The 20,611-nt window shown below is 40.4% G+C and overlaps 1 protein-coding gene across 1 annotated transcript in view; it reads right to left on the bottom strand.

Annotated features, from left to right (window-relative positions):
- Positions 1-20,611, bottom strand: part of GALNT16 (polypeptide N-acetylgalactosaminyltransferase 16) — a 255,113-nt gene that overhangs the window by 27,633 nt on the left and 206,869 nt on the right. Inside the window, exons 8-12 of the mRNA XM_060762047.2 lie at positions 15,288-15,372; positions 13,078-13,181; positions 9,198-9,324; positions 4,514-4,606; positions 262-345 (exon numbers count right to left, since the gene is read on the bottom strand). Of these exons, the coding sequence (XP_060618030.2) occupies positions 262-345; positions 4,514-4,606; positions 9,198-9,324; positions 13,078-13,181; positions 15,288-15,372 (493 nt within the window). The remainder of the gene's footprint in view (positions 1-261; positions 346-4,513; positions 4,607-9,197; positions 9,325-13,077; positions 13,182-15,287; positions 15,373-20,611) is intronic.

Raw genomic sequence — 20,611 nt, 5'->3', positions numbered from 1 at the left:
CTAGCTGCCTTTCCCAGTAACAACTTTTTCCTCTCTGTCTTGTGGTCTCAGCTCAAACATTCAAGTTGCAAAAAGCGAAGAGGCACTTGGTTCCAATGAAGATAAAAGTCAGGCAGAGCCATATGGGGAAGGGAAACCTGTTCTAGAAAAGGATCTCCAAAGCCCTGCACGCCATAGCCATATTCACCTCATGGAGAAAACACCTGACTTTATTCCCACAATATTCTAACAGGAAACCTGCAGACTCAAAGAATGACTCACTTGAGTTCAGGGTAAACATTCTCCAGGTACCACTGGAAGGATTTACAGTTCAGCTTCCTGCGCTGGTCCACACGGTCTGCAATACTGAAAGTAAAAACAAATTGTTCCTGTCTCTTTTTGTGAACATGAATATAAGAGATTTCTAAAACACAAGTACATTTATAGACTTATTATGCATAGAGGTCTGACTACACTGGAGCTACCACTACTGAAATCATAGAGTGATACACTCGTCCTTAAGCTTGCTATTTTGTATAACTTCTTCTTAAAGCTTAGTACAGAGATGAGTCATTTCCTCCACAAGGTTTGTGCTCCTCCCTCAGGACACAAAATTTAGAAAGGTTGGCTAATAATAATAATAATAATAATAATAATAATAATAATAATGGGTTGCTGTGAGTTTTTTGGGCTGTATAATCATGTCCCAGTAGCATTCTGTCCTGACATTTCACCTGCATTTGCACAGATGCTGATGAAATGACAGGAGATGATGCTACTGGAACATGGCCATACAGCCCAAAAAACTCACAATAAAGCAGTGATTCCAGCTATGAAAGCCTTTGATACAACACAATAATAATAATAATAATAATAATAATAATAATAATTTACTCTATTTATACCCCGCCTTTCTCTACCCCAAAGGGGACTCAAGGTGGCTTACATATAGGCAATTATTCAATGCCTTTAAACATATACAATTTCAATACCATTAAAAAATTAAATTAAATTAAATTTAAATTAATACATATTAAGCAATTAAAACATTACATTCAATATAAAATCACGCCATTCATAGTCGTATTCCAGAGCCGTTCCATAATCATTGCACATATTACAAATCTATTACTGCACTGCATGCACTATTCTCTGAAAGCCTGATCTCAGAACAAGGTTTTAACTTTCCTTCTGAAGGCTAGTAGGAAGGGATCTGAACTACTGAGGGAGTTTCACAGCCAAGGGCCCACCACTGAGAAGGCCCTGTCTCTTGTCCCCATCAGTCATGCTTGCGAGGAAAGCGGGACCGAGAGCAGAGCCTCCTCAAACAATCTTAATCTGATTGAGGTAATTATTAACCTGAATAATAACAACAACAACAATAATTTCCTAGACTTTCCAACAAGCATGAACAATGGCCATAGACTCTGGGGGATTCTGGATGTTGTACTAAGCAAGCTGTACCACAAGGCCCCACTAGTCTACTATTCTACCTTTCTAATAATCCTGAACCTTTGGGATTGTGTATACCAGAATGGAGTATGTGAATCCTCAAAATACCAAAGCAGCATGGGATACATACACTATTTTACCACCATCTTAATCCTAGGTAGTCTTCTGCTCAGGGTATAAACAATGAAGGGACACTGGCCCACTTAGCCACAGCAAGAACCCTATTTTGTTCAATCTTCACAAGTTGAAAAAGGGCATTTAAACCAATTAGCTTGCCAAATTAGGTCAGGATCCATTCAGATATATTTTTGGTGGAACTGCTTCCATTAAGTGTAATTAAAGTGGGGCGGTCTCCCCTCCCATACCAGCCTACAATGGACAACTGAAACTTTAGAAGTGGCTGAGGAGAGAGAGAAGAAGAGGAAGTGCCATCATGCTAGCACTGCAGAACTACCATCGCACTGAATTTCGGCTACCTGCTTTCTCAAACATTATGTTGTTATGTGCCTTGATCATTTCTGATTACGCTGATTCTAAGCTCTATCATGGATTGAGGCAGAAGGAAAGATGGATGTCCAAAGAACTTCTAACTGTGCTAAGACACAAAAGAGACATGCACAAGAAGTGGAAAAAGGGAGAAATCACCAAAGAAGAATTCAAACAATTAGCCAACACCTGTAGGGAAAAGGTCCGCAAGGCTAAAGCACAAAATGAGCTCATGCTTGCCAGGGACATTAAAGACAATAAAAAGGGCTTCTATTCTTATGTCAGTAGAAAAAGGAAAAACAAGGAGGCGATAGGACCTCTTCGCGGAGAAGATGGGGCAATGCTGACAGGGGATAGGGAAAAGGCAGAACTACTTAATGCCTTCTTTGCCTCGGTCTTCTCACAAAAAGAGAGTCTTCAACCTCAGCAAGATGGAGTGGATGAGGGATTGGAGGACGTCCAACCCCAAATTGGGAAAGAAGTCGTCCAGGAATACCTGGCCGCTCTTAATGAGTTCAAGTCCCCAGGGCCAGATCAACTACACCCCAGAGTATTGAAGGAACTAGCGGAAGTCATTTCGGAACCATTGGCAACCATCTTTGAGAGTTCTTGGAGAACGGGAGAAGTTCCAGCAGATTGGAGGAGGGCCAATGTGGTCCCAATCTTCAAGAAGGGAAAAAAGGATGACCCAAACAACTACCGTCCGGTCAGCCTCACGTCGATACCGGGCAAGATTTTGGAAAAGATTGTTAAGGAAGCGGTCTGCAAACACTTAGAAACAAATGCAGTCATCGCTAATAGTCAACATGGATTTATCAAAAACAAGTCATGCCAGACTAATCTGATCTCTTTCTTCGATAGAGTTACAAGCTGGGTAGATGCGGGGAATGCCGTGGATGTAGCGTACCTGGATTTCAGTAAGGCCTTCGACAAGGTCCCCCATGACCTTCTGGCAAGGAAACTAGTCCAATGTGGGCTAGGCAAAACTACGGTGAGGTGGATCTGTAATTGGTTAAGTGGACGAACACAGAGAGTGCTCACTAATGCTTCCTCCTCATCCTGGAAAGAAGTGACAAGTGGAGTGCCGCAGGGTTCCGTCCTGGGCCCGGTCCTGTTCAACATCTTTATTAATGACTTAGATGAAGGGCTAGAAGGCATGATCATCAAATTTGCAGACGACACCAAATTGGGAGGGATAGCCAATAGTCCAGAGGACAGGAGCAGAATTCAAAACGATCTTGACAGATTAGAGAGATGGGCCAAAACTAACAAAATGAAGTTCAACAGTGACAAATGCAAGATACTCCACTTTGGCAGAAAAAATGAAATGCAAAGATACAGAATGGGGGACGCCTGGCTCGAGAGCAGTACGTGTGAAAAAGATCTTGGAGTCCTCGTGGACAACAAGTTAAACATGAGCCAACAATGTGATGTGGCAGCAAAAAAAGCCAATGGGATTTTGGCCTGCATCAATAGGAGCATAGTGTCTAGATCTAAGGAAGTCATGCTACCCCTCTATTCTGCTTTGGTTAGACCACATCTGGAATATTGTGTCCAATTCTGGGCACCACAATTCAAGAGAGATATTGACAAGCTGGAAAGTGTCCAGAGGAGGGCGACTAAAATGATCAAGGGTCTGGAGAACAAGCCCTATGAGGAGCGGCTTAGGGAACTGGGCATGTTTAGCCTGAAGAAGAGAAGGCTGAGAGGAGATATGATAGCCATGTATAAATATGTGAGAGGAAGCCACAGGGAGGAGGGAGCAAGCTTGTTTTCTGCTTCCTTGGAGACTAGGACGCGGAACAATGGCTTCAAACTACAAGAGAGGAGATTCCATCTGAACATTAGGAAGAACTTCCTGACTGTGAGAGCCGTTCAGCAGTGGAACTCTCTGCCCCGGAGTGTGGTGGAGGCTCCTTCTTTGGAAGCTTTTAAGCAGAGGCTGGATGGCCATTTGTCAGGGGTGATTTGAATGCAATATTCCTGCTTCTTGGCAGGGGGTTGGACTGGATGGCCCATGAGGTCTCTTCCAACTCTTTGATTCTATGATTCTATGATTCTATGAAAGTGATTTGCCCAAATCTGCCCAGTTTCCATGGCCAGGTGCGGATGTGAACCTTCATCTCCAGAGCCATAGTCCAACATTCAAACAACTACACCACACTAGGTTTCTTAATATGCTTTCTTTAAAAATAAATTGCATTATAAACACCCGGTGAAGTCCACAAATAACGATGATACCCCATCTCTGCAGAATCAACATATGTGGTTTCATTTATTCGCTTACTCACTTAGGGCCTCTTCTAAAAGCTACACTGTCTTCTTGGTATCTTTGCTGTTCATCTCATTGACAATAATAGGATTTGCTATTATCTGTGGTTTCACATCACACAAAGTCCAAGCACGCATCTTATATGAATATAGGAGGTCATATTATATATACTGTTCTGCATATTAGTCCAGGAGGAGGAGCCAATCAAATCAGTTCATATCTGGATTCAAAAAGGCACATTTTTCAATCATATCTGCTACTTTCAAAGCAACTTAAAAGAAATGGATTGTAAGAAAGGCCCTTTTCCTAGTTCAGGATGCTTACCTTCCAAATGACTTTCCAATGGCAGATGGACGGGCTTCATAGTAATACTGCTTGTACTCATCCATCCATACTTCTGCTGTACGTTTGGTATTTCTACAAGTGATACAGAAGCACTCTGAGACATCGATATTTTCTCACACACTTGGCCACAATTCTACATCTTACAACAATGGTAGATAAATTCAGCAGGGCTGGGGACAAAATTTAGTCCTCTTTTCCATAACATATCACAGACTGTGTTTCCCCGCTATTGAATTTTGGTAGCAAACGGTTTTAAATACTAAAAGCATTTAGAATAATGCCAATTATGTACGCTGACCTGAGTCCCCTTTGGGGTGAGAAGGGAGGGATGTAAATGCCGTAAACAAATAAAGTAAAAATAGAGACTTGCAGCCAAAATCAGTAGCACAATTTCCTACTGAATTACAGCTGCTGAAGCATTTATTTATTTACTCTATTTCTATCCTGTCCTTCTTATGCTTGCAGGGGACTCAGAGCGCTGTACATAATGGCAATATTCAATGCTGCATATTCAATAACATAAAATACAATACATCAAAGCATGCCATCATTCTCACTACACAATAACACTAAACCTGAAAGTGCAAGAAGAGATATCTCACAAAGTAAAAGCCATTGCATATATCTGCAATGCATCGGCAAAGCATTGTCAACATATAGTAGAGAATGATCCAAAGTGATAAAAGAAAGCATCTGCCAGGGGTGATTTGAATGCAATATTCCTGCTTCTTGGCAGGGGGTTGGACTGGATGGCCCATGAGGTCTCTTCCAACTCTTTGATTCTATAATTCTATGATTCTATGATGTCTTCCTCCCAACTGCTGTACCAATAAATGCAAGCGCTGTGTTACTCGGTGTAAACTTTCTTCACATTGAGACATAGAATGGCTCATGTTTTTCTTAACTGATTTTAATAGCCTTTTAAGTTATATTCCCAAATTATCTCACACCCCATCACTCAAAAAAAAAGAGGGGGGGGGGTTGGGGGTAGAATGGGGGTGGGCAAAATGCATTTCTAGAATCATATGTCCTAAGACTATTTTTGTGCTCTCCGAAAATGTTCCCAACCTCCTTTTTTCTGACAAAAAGGTTGTCAGCTGCCACACTTTGCAAGTCTCCAGAAGTGACAATTCAATTTAAATAAGCCTTTCTTTATTGTTAACAATAACCTCAACATACTTTCATTTTTTCAAAACCAGAACTTTTTTCTTTCTTTCTTATATAAGTGTTGAACTTGGAGGTAGGGTGGGTTTTTAAAAAAAAAAATCTTGTTTTTTGCAGTTTTTGTGATTTTTGGAGGATCTTATGGATACAATTATCCATTCTTGGGATAGCACAAATCAAACTAATTAGCCATGTTACCATGTGAAGAACAAATGTGACACCAAGTTTCCCTACTCCAATATGGTAGTCAAAGCAATCCAATTGCAGCTATTCAGTTGCTCTTCCTGCTGCTACAATTTTGTGGCATTTCTAGAAGCTCCAGATGCCTCAGCTATTATTTTTAACCCTCTGACATACCTGTGGCTGTGAAACACACAAAATATTTAAGAAGATTAAAGGAAAGGCTGTAACTGACATATCTGGATTGCTTAAATGTGCCATAGAGCCATAGTGAAGAGAGGACAACTGGCACACTGCTGTAGAACTTGGGGAAATAAAGGGGTCATGCCATTTCTCCTCCATATAGCTTATCAAAGCATAATGGCCATTTGTTTTTGTCCTTTTACTTCAACCCCTGCAAGAGATATTTGGTTCTACAGAAGTTTTAAATGATAACTCCTACAGTCCCTTGCTATTTATCCTGCGGATGGGGTTGATATAAACTGAAGGCAAAATCATTTGGTCCTGGATCCAACTGTGTCATTCACTTGTGAAGCTCTTATTGCAAGTGCCTTTTCAGGACATTATTGCAAACAGTTGGGCCTTTTTCAGGACATGTTCAAGGCCCACAGAGGACACAAACACCCATCCTCCACAATGAAGTCCCTGGGCTTTAAGGAGGCTGTGATAAGACTTCTTCTAAAGATGCCTTTCCTGCACTTCACTGTCCTTCACAACTACAGACCAGTCTCCAATCTTTGATCAAGGTACTGGAGTGTATGGTGGCTTCTCAACTCCAGGGGTTTCTGGATGAAATGGATTATCTTGATCCATTTCAGTCTGGTTTCAGGCCTGGTTATAGGACAGAAACAGCTTGGGCCACCTTGGTGGGTGACCCATGCAGAAAACTGGACAGGGGTTTCTGCTGGACCTTACAGAGGCTTTCAATACCATCGCCCTGGTATTCTTCTAAATCATCTTTCTGGGATGGGGCTTGGAGATACTGTTCTTCAGTGGGTCCGTTCTTTCCTGGAAGAACATTCTCAGAAAGCAGTGCTGGGGAAATTTGACTCCTTGGTCACTGGCCTGTGGGGTCCCTCAGGGTTCGATCCTGTCCCCCATGCTATTCAACATCTACATGAAACTGCTGGGAGAGGTCATCAGGAGTTTTGGAGTGCAGTGGCTATCTATATGCAGATGGCACCTAACAGATCTGGGAACAGAGATCCAGCCTGTGTTAGATAGAGTAACCCCTCCCCCCAAATGTATGGTTGTAGTTTGGGGTGCTCCTAGATTTGGCTCTGAATCTGGAGGCCAAGGTATCAGCAGTGACCATGACTGCTTTCACACATGGTCTTAGAGGAATCAGTTTTGGTCATGGTGGTACATGGCTTGGTTGGACTAATGTATCGTGCTCTACATGGGGCTGCCTTTGATAAGCACTCAGGTAGTCCAATGAGCAGCAGCCAGACTGCTAACTGGGGATGGCTACGGAGAGCGTACAACTCTGCTGTTGCAACAGTTCCACTGGCCTCCAACCCACTTCAGGGCACAATTCAAAGTTCTAGTTTTGATCTACAGAGCATTATATTGCTTTGGTTCAGGTTATTTGAAGAACTATATCTCTCTCTACAAACCTGTCAAATACCTATGATTAACTGGGGAGGGCCTTCTCTCTAGCCCATCACCCACTCAAGCACACTTGGTGGGAACATGGGAGAGGGCCTTTTTGGTGTCTGCCTACCAGACTTTGGAATTCTCTTCCAAGAGAGACCAAGATGGCTCCATCTCTGATGGCCTTCCACAAGCAGGTCAAGACTTTTTTCTTCAGGCAGGCATTTGTATAAGGGTAAGGGGTGTGCTGCTGGGGAAGTTGTGGGCGGGATTTTGGAGGATAAAACCTAATTTTAATTGTATTTATGATATCTTAACTGTATTTTAAGTTATATCCATGACACACATATTTAATTATTTTCAAATTGTTTCTAATTTTTGTATTTGCCATTCACTAACCTGATGAATTTAATTGGGTTGTACCATGTAATTGTGAGCTGCCTTGAGTCTCCATGGGAAGAAAAGCAGGGTAGAAATAAAGTAAATTAATAAGTATAAATAATGAGATGGCCCTTGCTGTTACTGTGACTATTTCTCAACTTCAACCTTTTCTCCCCACTACCTCCCCTTCCCTGATCTAGCGTGCTTGTAGTAGCTGTTTACTACCATTACAGGCTAGCAGCTTACCCTTTTTGCGGCTGGGACTCAGAGCAGCTGGAGATTTTGCAAAGAGGGTGACCAGCTGGCCAAATATAGCAATACCAATGATAAGGCAATGCACTCTAGCTGAGAAAGCAGGGCTTTTTGTGCTGGAGGGTCAAAGACTTCCCTCCCCTTTTTGAAGATAATATGAAGCAGAAATATGGAACAAAGCATGTTCAAAATATTAGAAGGGTACATTTAACTGTACAAAGCAATATTTTTCTTCAGTGCACGTTTATTTACACTGAACAAAACAATATTGTTATATATTTATGTGGCAGTTGAGAAGTCAGGAACAGATGTTTTCTTTGATTATGATGTGGGGGTATATTGGCAACATTATATTATGTAGTTCATATTATTTAATATCACCAGTGAACAGAAGGGAAAACAAGCAAGTTAACTGTTTTCTAGCAGCAGTGATTGTTTCCTCTAAGTATTAGCAATTTGCGAGAGCTTACATGGTTATTAACACTGGTTTATGACAGACTGGGAATACTGTATCTGATAAAAATTCATTCTCAATTTTCAAAAAAGTTATATTTATACATTCATTCGCTGTTCTTGTCAAATGCACTTCACTGGCTTTTATGAACTGCTATTACACCCACAAGATACCAGATTATCACACAACATACTGGATTGGTAAAGTGCTTTTTTGAAGTAACACAAAGGTTAAGTAACACTCCAGTTCTCAAGTACAATTCCAACCAACATTATTGGGACATAAATAATAAAAAATATTCTCTGAGCACTTGGAAAGTGTTAGCTAAAATCTGTATCAAAAGATATCAGAAAAAGGTGATACATTCAGCCAAGAATATTCATCTAGCCTTTGCAATTTCTTCCAGATTCAAATTAAGTATCTAAGTGAGGAATAAATTGGCATAATACCTTGCAGAAGATGGCATTACCAGCTTTAAATGAATACAACCATATTATCCAGAGCTGGCGAAAGTTAACTCTTCTCTACTGAAACTCCCAGCATCTCTCAAAATAAGAGGTTATGGGAGTTGCAGCCCAAAAAGCTTCACCACAACCCTTCCATTGTCTCAATAGCATTCAAGGAGTGAGGTATTCCTACTTAATATAGGTCAGTGCGTTGCCTTCTGGGAAGTCATATGGGTGGCGTTTCCGGAAGACGTGGCCCACTCGACTGCAGGGAACAATCTCCAAGCTACCTCCACACATCCAGACTCGAAAAGAAAGCTCTAGGAAAAAATCCAAGGCAACAGAGAAATGAAGTGAAACGAGGTCCACTAACCTTCCTAATCGTTTTGCTCAGATCTGAATCAATTTCTATGGCCTTTTATTTTAAGCAGGAATCTCCTTAAAGGCAGTGAAAATGTGTGGCATTATTCCCCAACCAAGACCTTTTCAACTTTGATAGAAGGAGATTATCAGATTGTAGAGAAGATGAAAATTAAAGAGTTTAGGGTGAATTCAATTTAGACAAAGTCTAAAGGCAGAGGTTGCATTTATCAGGGAGGTTTCCCTGGGGGTGTGTGTCTGTGCAGGATCCATGCGAGAGAGTAGAAAGGGACAGGAAATGGGAGAAAGGTCTATGATCTCAAGGGCACTGGTGAAAATAGGCAGATATGTTACACTAGGAAACACTGCAGTGTTCCAAGTAAAACATTTCAGGCACATTTGTCACAGATATGGAAAAACTGCCAAAAGATTTATGGGGATTCTGGAAAAACATGTAATCCGCTTTAACCACTGCTTAGGGGGATGCTTGCAATGGTCACTGTTCATACTCTTTAATATCATTATGTGCCGCCAGTGCTTCTGCAGTGCAAATCTATCTTGGGAATGGATGTTGGAATTGCAAACTGTAGTCATCAATAGCAGAATGTGCACTGAAAAAATCCATTTGAATAGTTTTCTTAATAATTGGTCCCTTAGTTTTCAATCAATTGCATGCTGGTGAGGCTTATCCTTTCTGTGTAACCTTGTTATAAACCCTGCCGAATCAACTATTGAGCCATGTTGTTATTCTCATGTGCTTTTAAATTGTTTCCAACTCAGGAAGACCCTAAGGCCACCCTATCAAGGGGTGTTCTGGGGCTGAGAGTTGCGTGATTTGCCCAATACTGTTTAGCAATCTGTTTTCCTAAGGCAGGGTCTGACCCTGTTTATTCAAACAGAGACATTTCTTTCTGCCTCCATTTTATTTCCAGAGGCTTTGCTGCCCTGAACTGAATTTTGTTTTTTGTCAAAGGGATCAGAAGACCACCAGAGCTTTCATGTTGAAAAACTCATTTGAATCTCTGAAGCGAGGTGACCTTGCCAAGGCCCAGCTTCTTGTGTTTAATATCTGTCACTCTGGTCAAGCTCCCCATCTGCATATTTATTTGGAGACACAAAGAAAACATCAGAAGAGGGGGCTAGAAAGGGCTTTCATGGATATTTTGCATTATGAATTATTTTTGATGTGCTCTCCCTCTGTCCACTGAAGATTAATTCTACACCAGCCTTCCTCAACCCAGTGTTTTAGACTACCTCAGCTCCAGCCAGCAGGGCCAAAGGCCAGAACTTAGCAGAGTTGTAGTACAAATCATCTAGAAGGCACAAAGCTAGGGAACATGGCATTAGATCAGTCTTTTCCAAACAATAGCCTTCCATGTGTTTTGAACTTCAACTTCCAGCAGCCACGGCCACTTTAGCCAATGGTCAGAGATTGTAAGAGTGGAATATGTGCAATGACTATGGAATGGCCTAGACTACGATTATGGATGGTGTGATTTTAATATAGAATGTAATGTTTTAAAATATTTAATATGTATGAATTTTAATTTAATTTTAATTTAATTTTTTTTGGAATTGTATGTGTCTTAAGGCATACAACTGCTTTGAGTCCCCCTCAGGGTGAGAAAAGCAGTATACAAATACTGTAAATAAATAGTATTGAATAATTGCCTCCATGTAAGCTGCCTTGAGTCCCTTTCCAAGGAGAGAAAGGCAGGGTATAAATAGGGTAAATTAAAAAAGTCAAAAAATACCTGAAGAAATAGATTTTAAAAATCGCTGCATTAGATGGTAGAGAAGCACAGTGAATAGTAATACATGCTATTGACAAAGCAGGAAGATTAAACAAATCAATACATCATACACTGATTCCTAAATCAAGAGTGGAGACTCTATGGCCCCCCCAGTTATTGAACTCAGACTTCTAACAACCTCAGGCAGTATGGAAAGTAGCTGTTGAAGAGAATGTTGTAAAGAATATCTGAATGGTGATAGATGTTCTATGAACCAACTCGGAGCTTAAGATCGGCTGGGGAGGCCCTGCTCTCAGTCCTGTCTCCTTCACAGGTGTGGCTGTCAGGGACGAGAGACAGGGCCTTCTCAGTGGTGGCCCCTCGGCTGTGGTATTCCCTCCCTAGGGAAATTAGATCGGCCCCCTCCCTCCTGACCTTCTGGAGGAAAGTAAAAACCAGGCTTTTTGAACAAGTCTTTGGGAATGCAATGCAATACTTAAATATGAATTCATATGGAACTGAATTATGGAATGGCTCAGACTATGTTTTTTGGACAATGTGATGAGCAGTTAAGATATTGCTTTATATAGGTTTTTAAATGTTTCTTATTGTATGATTTGATACATCTGTTTAAATTTTATACTGTATATGGTTACAGCATCAAGTGGCTGCCAGGTTGTAAGCTGCCTTGAGTCACCTTCGGGTTTGAGAAAGGCGGGATAGAAATATCATAAATAAATAAATAGATTCTTGTCCCAGACCCTGGCCTTCATCCCAAAACACTTTTAGAACTCATCTTGAAAAGAACAGTTAATGATCACTACATTCAAGTCTATAGCATCCCCCACCTAATGGAATTCCTGGCCACTTTATAAGAACATTTTAGAAAGAAGGTGAGGACCTTTCAACAATGAAGCTGTTACTGTAATCTGGATTTAATCAATTTAACTGTGAAGCATTTATCTCTATCTGTCTACAATCAGTGTTGACTTCAGTGGCATTTAAAATATATGATGATTAATTGTGGTTTTATTGTATTAAACTATGTATGCAAGCTGCTATGAGAACCTGCTGGTTGAAAAGCAGGAAAGAAATTTAAAAATTCAAAGAAAGCATACCTTCACCCACCGTTTTAAACCCTTTCCCCCTACCTCCATGGGCTCATATCCTCCAGAACTTCTAAATTCATTGTGTTTTGCAACACTCTGGGTTTTTTACTCTTTGTTTCCCAGTTTCTAGGCCTCCTCCGACATTCTTAGCCATACATGCAAACCAGAGATTGGAAGAATTACCTTTTTTACTGCAATTCCCCAAATCCCAGGATTTGGGGAGCTATTATTCAAAAATCTAATGTTCCAATATCTCTTTTAAATATCAAAGATAAATGGCCAAGCTGCTTGTTCAACAATTAAACTCAAAGGCATTTTTAAAGAAGTTTCCTTCTTCCTGACCCCTAGTAAAAGGTAAAGATTTTCCCCTGACATTAAGTCTGGTTGTCTCTGACTCTGGGGGTTGGTGCTCATCTCCATTTCTAAGCCAAAGAGCCAGCATTGTACGTAGACACCTCCAAGGACATGTGGCCAGCATGACTACATGAGCCCTGTTACCTTCCTGGTGGAGCCGTACCTATTGTTCTATTCACATTCGCATGTTTTCGAACTTCTAGGTTGGCAGAAGCTGGGGCTAATAGCAGGAGCTCATGCCACTTCCTGAATTCAAACTGCTGACCCTTCAGTCAGCAAGTTTAGCAGCTCAGTGGTTTAAACCACTGCACCACCAGAGGCTCCTCTTGACCCCTACCCAGGTAAATATGTCTGTTTGTAAGTAGTGTTTGTATGAGATCTACAATTCTAATTCATATCATTCTCAAAGAGGAGAAACTGCTATGTTATGTAAATGAGAGGCAATGTATTGCATCACTGGCTTATAAAGAATTGATGAAAGAAGGCAAAATAAAGAGAAACCAAGGTACCAGCTCACCAAAGTTTTCTCCTCCCCAAATATCCATCTGTGTGTCATATTTTCCAAGATGGTTAAACCAGGACTTATCGATCACAAAAATGCCTCCTGCTATGACTGGTGTTCTGCACAAAATAAAGACAAGAAAAGGAATACACATAACATAAATATAGCACCCTTAAACGCAAAGAGACATTCGGTATTACATTTGTGCACCATTTTGTTTGATTTAGAGTGCTTGAGAAAAAAAATTATTTTCAGAAACTAACTCCAAAATGAAGGGGATTTAGTTAAAGCAATATCTCACCATGATTAAGGTATCTGAAGTGAGCATCAAGGTAATAGATGGTCTCCTCACCCACTTCCACTTCATACACATACTTCTTAATTATTGACACATTTACATTAAGACCAATGGTAACCTTGTTTTGGATTGCATAACAAGGTTCAAACCTTGTTTAAGAATCCTGGTTAGGCAAGGAACTGTGGTCGATGTATTTGTCAGTATAACAACTAACTGTGGTTAAGGGAGCACATCACAGAATTCACATAAATCCAGTTTGCTCATGATCACAAAAGTCTATGCAAAGATCTCACGATAGGTAAGATATTTCACCTAAAACAATCTTATGCTTATGACAAATGTAGGCTGGTGAAAGACCCTGAAGCAAAATGTAGGTTCGCAATTTTCTACAATGAGAATTGGAATAATAAAGGAGATAAAGCTTGTTTCCTGCTGCCCTGGAGACTAGGATGTGAAAGAGTGACTTCAAACTACAGGAAAGGAGATTCCACCTGAACATTAGGAATAGCTTCCTGACTGTGAGAGCTGTTCAGCAGTGGAACTCTCTGCCCCAGACTGTGGTGGAGGCTCCTTCTTTGGAGGCTTTTAAACAGAGGCTGGATGACCATCTGTTGGGGGTGCTTTGAATGCGATTTTCCTGCTTCTTTGCAGGGGTTGGACTGGATGGTCCACAAGGTCTCTTCCAACTCAATGATTCTATGATTTTATGAAATTATAGGAAAGGAAATTCCACCTGAACATTAGGAAGAGCTTCCTGACTGCAAGAGCCGTTAAAGAGCTGGATGGCCATCTTTCAGGGGTGCTTTGATTGTACTTTTCCTGCAGGGCAGGGAGTTGGACTGAATGAGGATTCAATGATTATACTGACATCCAGACAAGTGCTTTTTTTGGTCACAATCAGGACCTTTTGGTTGCAATTGCATGGAAAACATTCATGGGTGAATATATTATTGTTGCATCTTGCTTGTGAATTTCCTATAGGGAAATAGCTGTCCATTGTGTGAACAGGTTGCCAAACTATGTAAGTCTTTAATCTGAGCCAGCAAGGTACTTCTAACATTCCTAAAAGGGAGAAAAGTCCTTGGGGAAAGCAGCAAAGTGTTTTCCCCATCCCGTGAACTAGACACTAGGCTATGGAATATACTGTCCTGTCCACACAAGTATCAATTAAAACATGGACCAGTAGAAATAGGGACAACCTCATCCTCCTAGATGCTTGGACTCATAGACACTGAAAGCACTGTATCCTCAAAAACAGTCCATGTAGGTACATCGTTTTCTTACAAGCACAAGGCCAAATGTTATCAGTTAGTCCATGACTTATGGGAGTTCTTCTACTATTCAGAAAGAGAATTGTTATCTCAATAAAACTACATACAGCACTTCTTATCTGGATTTTATGCTGTTTTTGAGTATACCAAAATGAATTGGGTAGTGAATGCACTGGGTACTACAGAAGGCACATGCTGATGACTTTGTCTAGACCTTGAGAAGAAGGATGGCATTATGCTGAAAGTGGTAGATTCTGTTTCAATTGCAGCTCACACACCAGCTTGGAAAAGTCAGTTATTCCCACCAGACAATGGCAGCAGTTTTGAAAATTAAGACAGTGACATTTCCCCTACCCCGCAAAGGTGATATCGGTACTTATTCATTACTGCCTTAAAAAGCCAATATACTATGCATGGCCTATTATATTAATGCAGGCTCCTTAAGCCCACAAATTGAGTTGCAAATATTTGTCAGGAATATTAAAACTCTTTAGGGAACAATAGATATTGATTATCCGTTGCTTATAAATGAATACACACATGACCCCTGGACACTTTCCACAGTATTATCAATGAACGAAGAAAGTGCTTATTTCAGACAAAATTGGATGTCTAAAAAGTGAGATTTAAAGCTAAAGCTGTTCAAATGGGTTTACCTGATGGACTGTGTCGGGTCTGTTCGAGACAGCTTTTGCTCAATAGGGATCTGCTCCCACTTGAAATGAAGACTCCAGTCAAACCCTAAAACACGAATAGAGGACAACAAGAAAACATTGGAAAACCAGGAAATCTGAGTAACATGAAAATGAACAGAGCTTGAGTCAAATTTACATTTAGGATGCATCAGAAACAACATGTTAAGGGACTGCATAATGGTGAATCTACACTGTGGAATTAATGAAATTTGACTTCACTTTAACTGCCATAACACAATAATATGGAATTATGGGAATATCGTTTGGTGAAAGAGCAGCTTTCACCAAACTAAAAAGGTTAAAAGGTTAAAAAGGTTAAAAACTAGGCTTGTGCGTAAATTCCTTTTCCTTCATTTCATCTGTTCTTTCATGACTTTTGTTACCTTTGGGAGCACATAATGGGAAGCCCCCTCCCAGTACAAAAATCAACTTGACACAAAAGCAAGTGGGAGCTGATCCCGGCTCCTTGACTGCTTTTCATGAGCAGAATCTTTGCCTTGAAAAAGTGTGTGGGAAGCTGTGTGGTGTGCAGGCCCAGAAACCACACACACTTGCCTGTAGCCGAGTGCCTCCTCTGAAGTAAGCAAACTTGCCTCAGAAAGTGCATGTGTCTGCCTGCAGCCAAATACTTCCTCTAGAGTACAAACAGGCCAGAAGCCTCTTTAAAGTGCGTGCCTGCCTGCAGCTGGGCACCTCTCCTCTAGAGTAGAGCTTAAATGCCTAAAATGACAGGAAGGAGCCTGGGAAGCCCCCCTCCCCCCTCCCATAATGAGCCAATAGAAAACTGATCTTTCGGCACTCAGAGCGAAGACAGATATCTGTCCTCCCAATTATGGGAGGTTCCCCCCACAGGAAGCTGCGACACAAAATAGGTCAAGATTTACCTAGATTGCATAAGCCTATGTAAAATTACAGCTCCCACTATTCCATAACATTAAACTATGGCAGTTACAGTGGAATCAAACTGGATTAGTTCCATACTGTAGAAGCATTCTTACAAGGGAACCTTACAGCTAAGAATGTTCAGAATGCTTGCAGATGTCGTCCTCCACAAGGAAGGGTGTTTTAACATATTATGACACACATCTGACTGAGAAAGTGATTAACTGCAAAAAAAGAAACCCCGCAGAGTTTTTGCTTAATCCTTTTGTATTTTCTTTTTACAGAAATGTGAAAAATCATTGGAAAATGTGCAAAAACTCTTGTAATCTTTCCCAGTAGGGAGACAAATTTTGAAGTGATTTGTTCTTGCAAGCAAGAGCAATGTAAGTGAAGATTTACAGCCTCACTTCAATTTGTGGTCAATACTGTGATGAAAATGTTATTTCAGCATATGGTTCCTGTAAAAAAAGGAAAGTGGTTGAGCATAATGAGAAAAGGAATAGAAATTTATGGCATTACATTGTACCGTACTGTGCTTATTTCCACCAAAATAGGCACACAAGGTGGAAGACAAAATTGCCAATCCTATTTTGCCTTTGTAGAGATTTATTGAATACTATGTATAATTGTGATGTTCTCTTAAGAAATGTAACATTGGGACAAGTACAAAAAAGGTTCCCCAAACTGATCAAGGGGGTAGAGCAACTCTTGGGGTTGTTTAGATTAGAAAAATGGCAAAAGCAGAGACATACAAGAGATGTACACAAATTTCATGGTCTGAAAAAATGAACAGAGAGAAAAAGCATCCGTCTTTCTCAAAATATTCTAAGTCAGGGTCACCTACTAAAGATGAATTGTGGGAGATTTAAGATAGATAAAGTGAAGCACTTCTCTGAAAAGTGCAAAAATAAATAAATCCACAATCAAAGGAGATATAGTGATGACCACCAACTTGGATGCCTTTAAAATGGAATAGGCAGATAAGGCTGGGGCAATTAATGACTGCCAGTCACTAGCATTGTTTATCTATTATTTCTGGTATCAGATGTCATATGCTCTGAATACAAGCTGCTGAGTGTTGCTGGTTTATTATTTTGGGATTTTCCATCGGTAACTGTTTGGTAATGTGGGAATATAGCTCCTCTTGTATTGTCATGTTGACAATTGTTGTTCCTGAATGTGTCTGGGCAATGACCTTGTGTTAAATACTTAGAAATGGTTATCCCTTCTGTCCAGAGATAACAATTTCTAAATATTTAATACAATGTCTGTATTGATGTTACATGATGACATCAGCAAGGAACCACTTTGTTTGTGAGTTGTAATGAAGCATACAGAAAGGCCAGAGTGCTTTCCATGGGGGGGGGGGGGGTGAATATCCATAGGTAAAGTAAAGGTTTCCCCTTGAGTCTAGTTGTGTCTGATTCTGAGGTGGTGCTCATTTCCATTTCTAAGCCAAAGAGCCAGTGTTGTCCATAGATGCCTCTTATGTGGCTGGCATGACTGCATGGAGCGCCGTTACCCTCCCGCCAAAGCGGTACCTATTGATCTACTCACATTTGCACATTTTTGAACTGCTAGGTTGGCAGAAGCTGGGGCTAACAATGGGAGCTCACCCTGTCCCACAGATTCGAACCACCGACCTTCCAGTCAGCAAGTTCTGCAGTTTAACAGTTTAACCTGCTGCACCACTGTGGCCCTGGATATATTCATACTGCACAATTATTGCAAGTTGATACCACTTCAACTGCCATTACACTATCTTACAGAATCTTGGTATTTGTAGTTTGGTCAGGCACTTATAATTCTCTAGGAGACTTTCCTGAGGTACAGCATCGTAGCTCTGTAGCAATCTAAGTATTTTGTGAAATTATAAACCCTAGGATTCCATAGGATGGGGCTATGATAATTAAGATGGTATCAAAATGCTGTAATTGTATACTGTACATGTACCTTTTGTTATAGTATTAATAGTATGCATTGAAGAGCTGGACAACTGGTCCCACTCACATGGTGACTGCCCAATCTTCAAACTTTACTGCAAAGTGATTCTTCTTATGTCTTATCTGTTTCATCACTTAGCTAGATAAACTGCCTGGATCGACATATCTATCTTAGCAATGGTTAGATGGTTTTAATTTTGATTCTGGACTCATGATTGGAAGGCAACAAGAGCCTCCTTTACAACAGCAATGAAATATGCAGGCTAGTAGCCATCCTAGAGGCATCCCTACAGAGGTTCCTTGGTGGTATTTATCTGTGCTCAATTACATTCCAAATCTTCCAATATTTGTTCCCAGAGAGTAAGGCAGTAATTAGTGCTCCAGCCTTCCGCACAGGCTGTCCTATGCCTCATTGGCTGCCAAAGTTATGAGACATTAATCAGTCCTCTCAGTGGGATGACATGTATTTCCGGGAACAGAGCCTCTCTGTTTGTTCTAATTGGCTTTTCCCCATGCGCATCACATAAAATGCTGTCTGGTTTACAATTTTTGCAAATTGAGCAAATCCTATGGGAAGGAAGGTAGATGGCAAGAAGTGCATGCAAGGCTTGCAAAACTGAATGGGAGGGGACCTGAGATGTACGATCACAAAAGGAAATATATGACTAATGATGCTCCAAAAATCTGACCAAACTAGATGATGCCTACAAGTCCTCCGAGGGAGAATGGGGCAGGTGGATTTCCTGCATTTGAGATCCACATTAAAGCAAAGAGGAATGATAAATCCAATGTCTGCTGCACAGATTAATACAGTAGCCTATTTTGGAAGAGTTACTGCTTCATCTAAGAAATCAAAATGAAAAGCTCTTCTGATTTCAGCAGTAAGGATGCTGCTTCTAAGTTGTCACATCCTATACCTGAAGCTCAGAAAAGTTACTTTTCCAACTACAACTCACAGAAATCCTTCAGCCTGCAGTAGCTATATTGGTTGGAGGCCTTCCCAGGGAGCTAAAATTCCCCAAAGTCACTTTTTCCAAGCTCTGCAAACACCATTCAGAAAAAAAATCTGAAATGTTCAGATCTTATGAAAGGGCATATGATGCCCATGCCAACACGGCCCTCCCACCACCTTCCTACACATGACACCATTGGCCCAGGAGAGATAATCAACTTATCAAAAAACAATGTATTTTGTCATCATTTAGCTTGCTTTTGTTATAAATGGAAAACTGTGTATTTTATTCTGGCATGTATTCTAAAGCAGTGATTCTGAAACTTTGGTCCTCCAGGGTTTTAGAGTTCAGCTCCCTGTAGTCCTAGTCAGCTTGGCCAAAAATCAAGAATTTTAGGAATTGAAACTTAAAACGTCTCAAGAACCTAAGTCTGGGAATCACTTTCTAATGTGTGGTAGAGGTTGGAGGATGGTTATCAGCTGATAAGATATTCCCCAAATTTACCTCTTGATACATGGAATGTATGTGAGAGTAACCAACAGGCCTCTTCAAGAAGTGGGGGAATTTCTATGAAAATGTCATCAATAGTAATAATAATAATAATAATAATAATAATAATAATAATAATGCTTTACTTATATTCTGCCCTATCTCCCCAGGGAAACTCAGGGCGGATTGACATATAGGTGTCCCTAGATAGATATCCCAAGACCACAAATCTGCAGAATTTCAGAAGAATAGGTTCTAAAGATTTCTAATGAAGAGTTCTGTTTCTTTTCATATTGGAATTTAGAATTGTTTAAGATTTATTAGAATTATTTCAAATGTATTCTGATATTCTGCAGACCTATTAAATGAAAACTAGCAATTTAAATGAAAAATTAACAGCTAAGTGCAAGTTCTTAGAGGAGAAACTAGGATGGATATGTGTAATAATATATTGCAGCTATTTATTGCTTTTGTAAGCAAAGCATTTGATAGTTTGAGACCTCTGGGATTTCAGCATAAATGTTACAAAGATTTGTTACAAGATACTTTATGTTTTGCAAAATGAAGATGAAGATTCAGTATTACTGACTGGAAACAGAGGAGAAATATATTAGTAGTTTGTTAGATATCTGATTCTTTCTTTGAGAAGGTTTCTTTTGAATGCAATCTTTTTGCAATATGGTATTAACTGGCCCAGTCCTGACATACCTCTAAAGTACGTATAGTGATTGGACAGGACAAGTAAAGCCATTTTTTTTCCTGTCAAGAGCGACTTGAGAAACCGGTGGTGCAATGGGTTAAATCCTTGTGCCAGCAGGACTGATGACTGATAGGTCAGCGGTTCGAATCGAGGGAAAGTGGGTTGAGCTCCCTCTGTCAGCTCCAGCTCCCCAAGCGGGGACATGAAAGAAGTCTCCCACAAGGATGGTAAAACATCAAACATCCGGGCATCCCCTGGGCAACATCCTTGCAGACAGCTAAGTCTCTCATACCAGAAGTAAAGTCATAAAGATGCATA

The sequence above is a fragment of the Anolis sagrei genome, chromosome 1, assembly GCF_037176765.1.
Source record: "Anolis sagrei isolate rAnoSag1 chromosome 1, rAnoSag1.mat, whole genome shotgun sequence".
Taxonomy (NCBI): Eukaryota; Metazoa; Chordata; class Lepidosauria; order Squamata; family Dactyloidae; genus Anolis; species Anolis sagrei.
The sequence above is the reverse complement of the archived record's forward strand: the minus strand, read 5'-3'. Positions and strand labels throughout refer to the sequence as shown.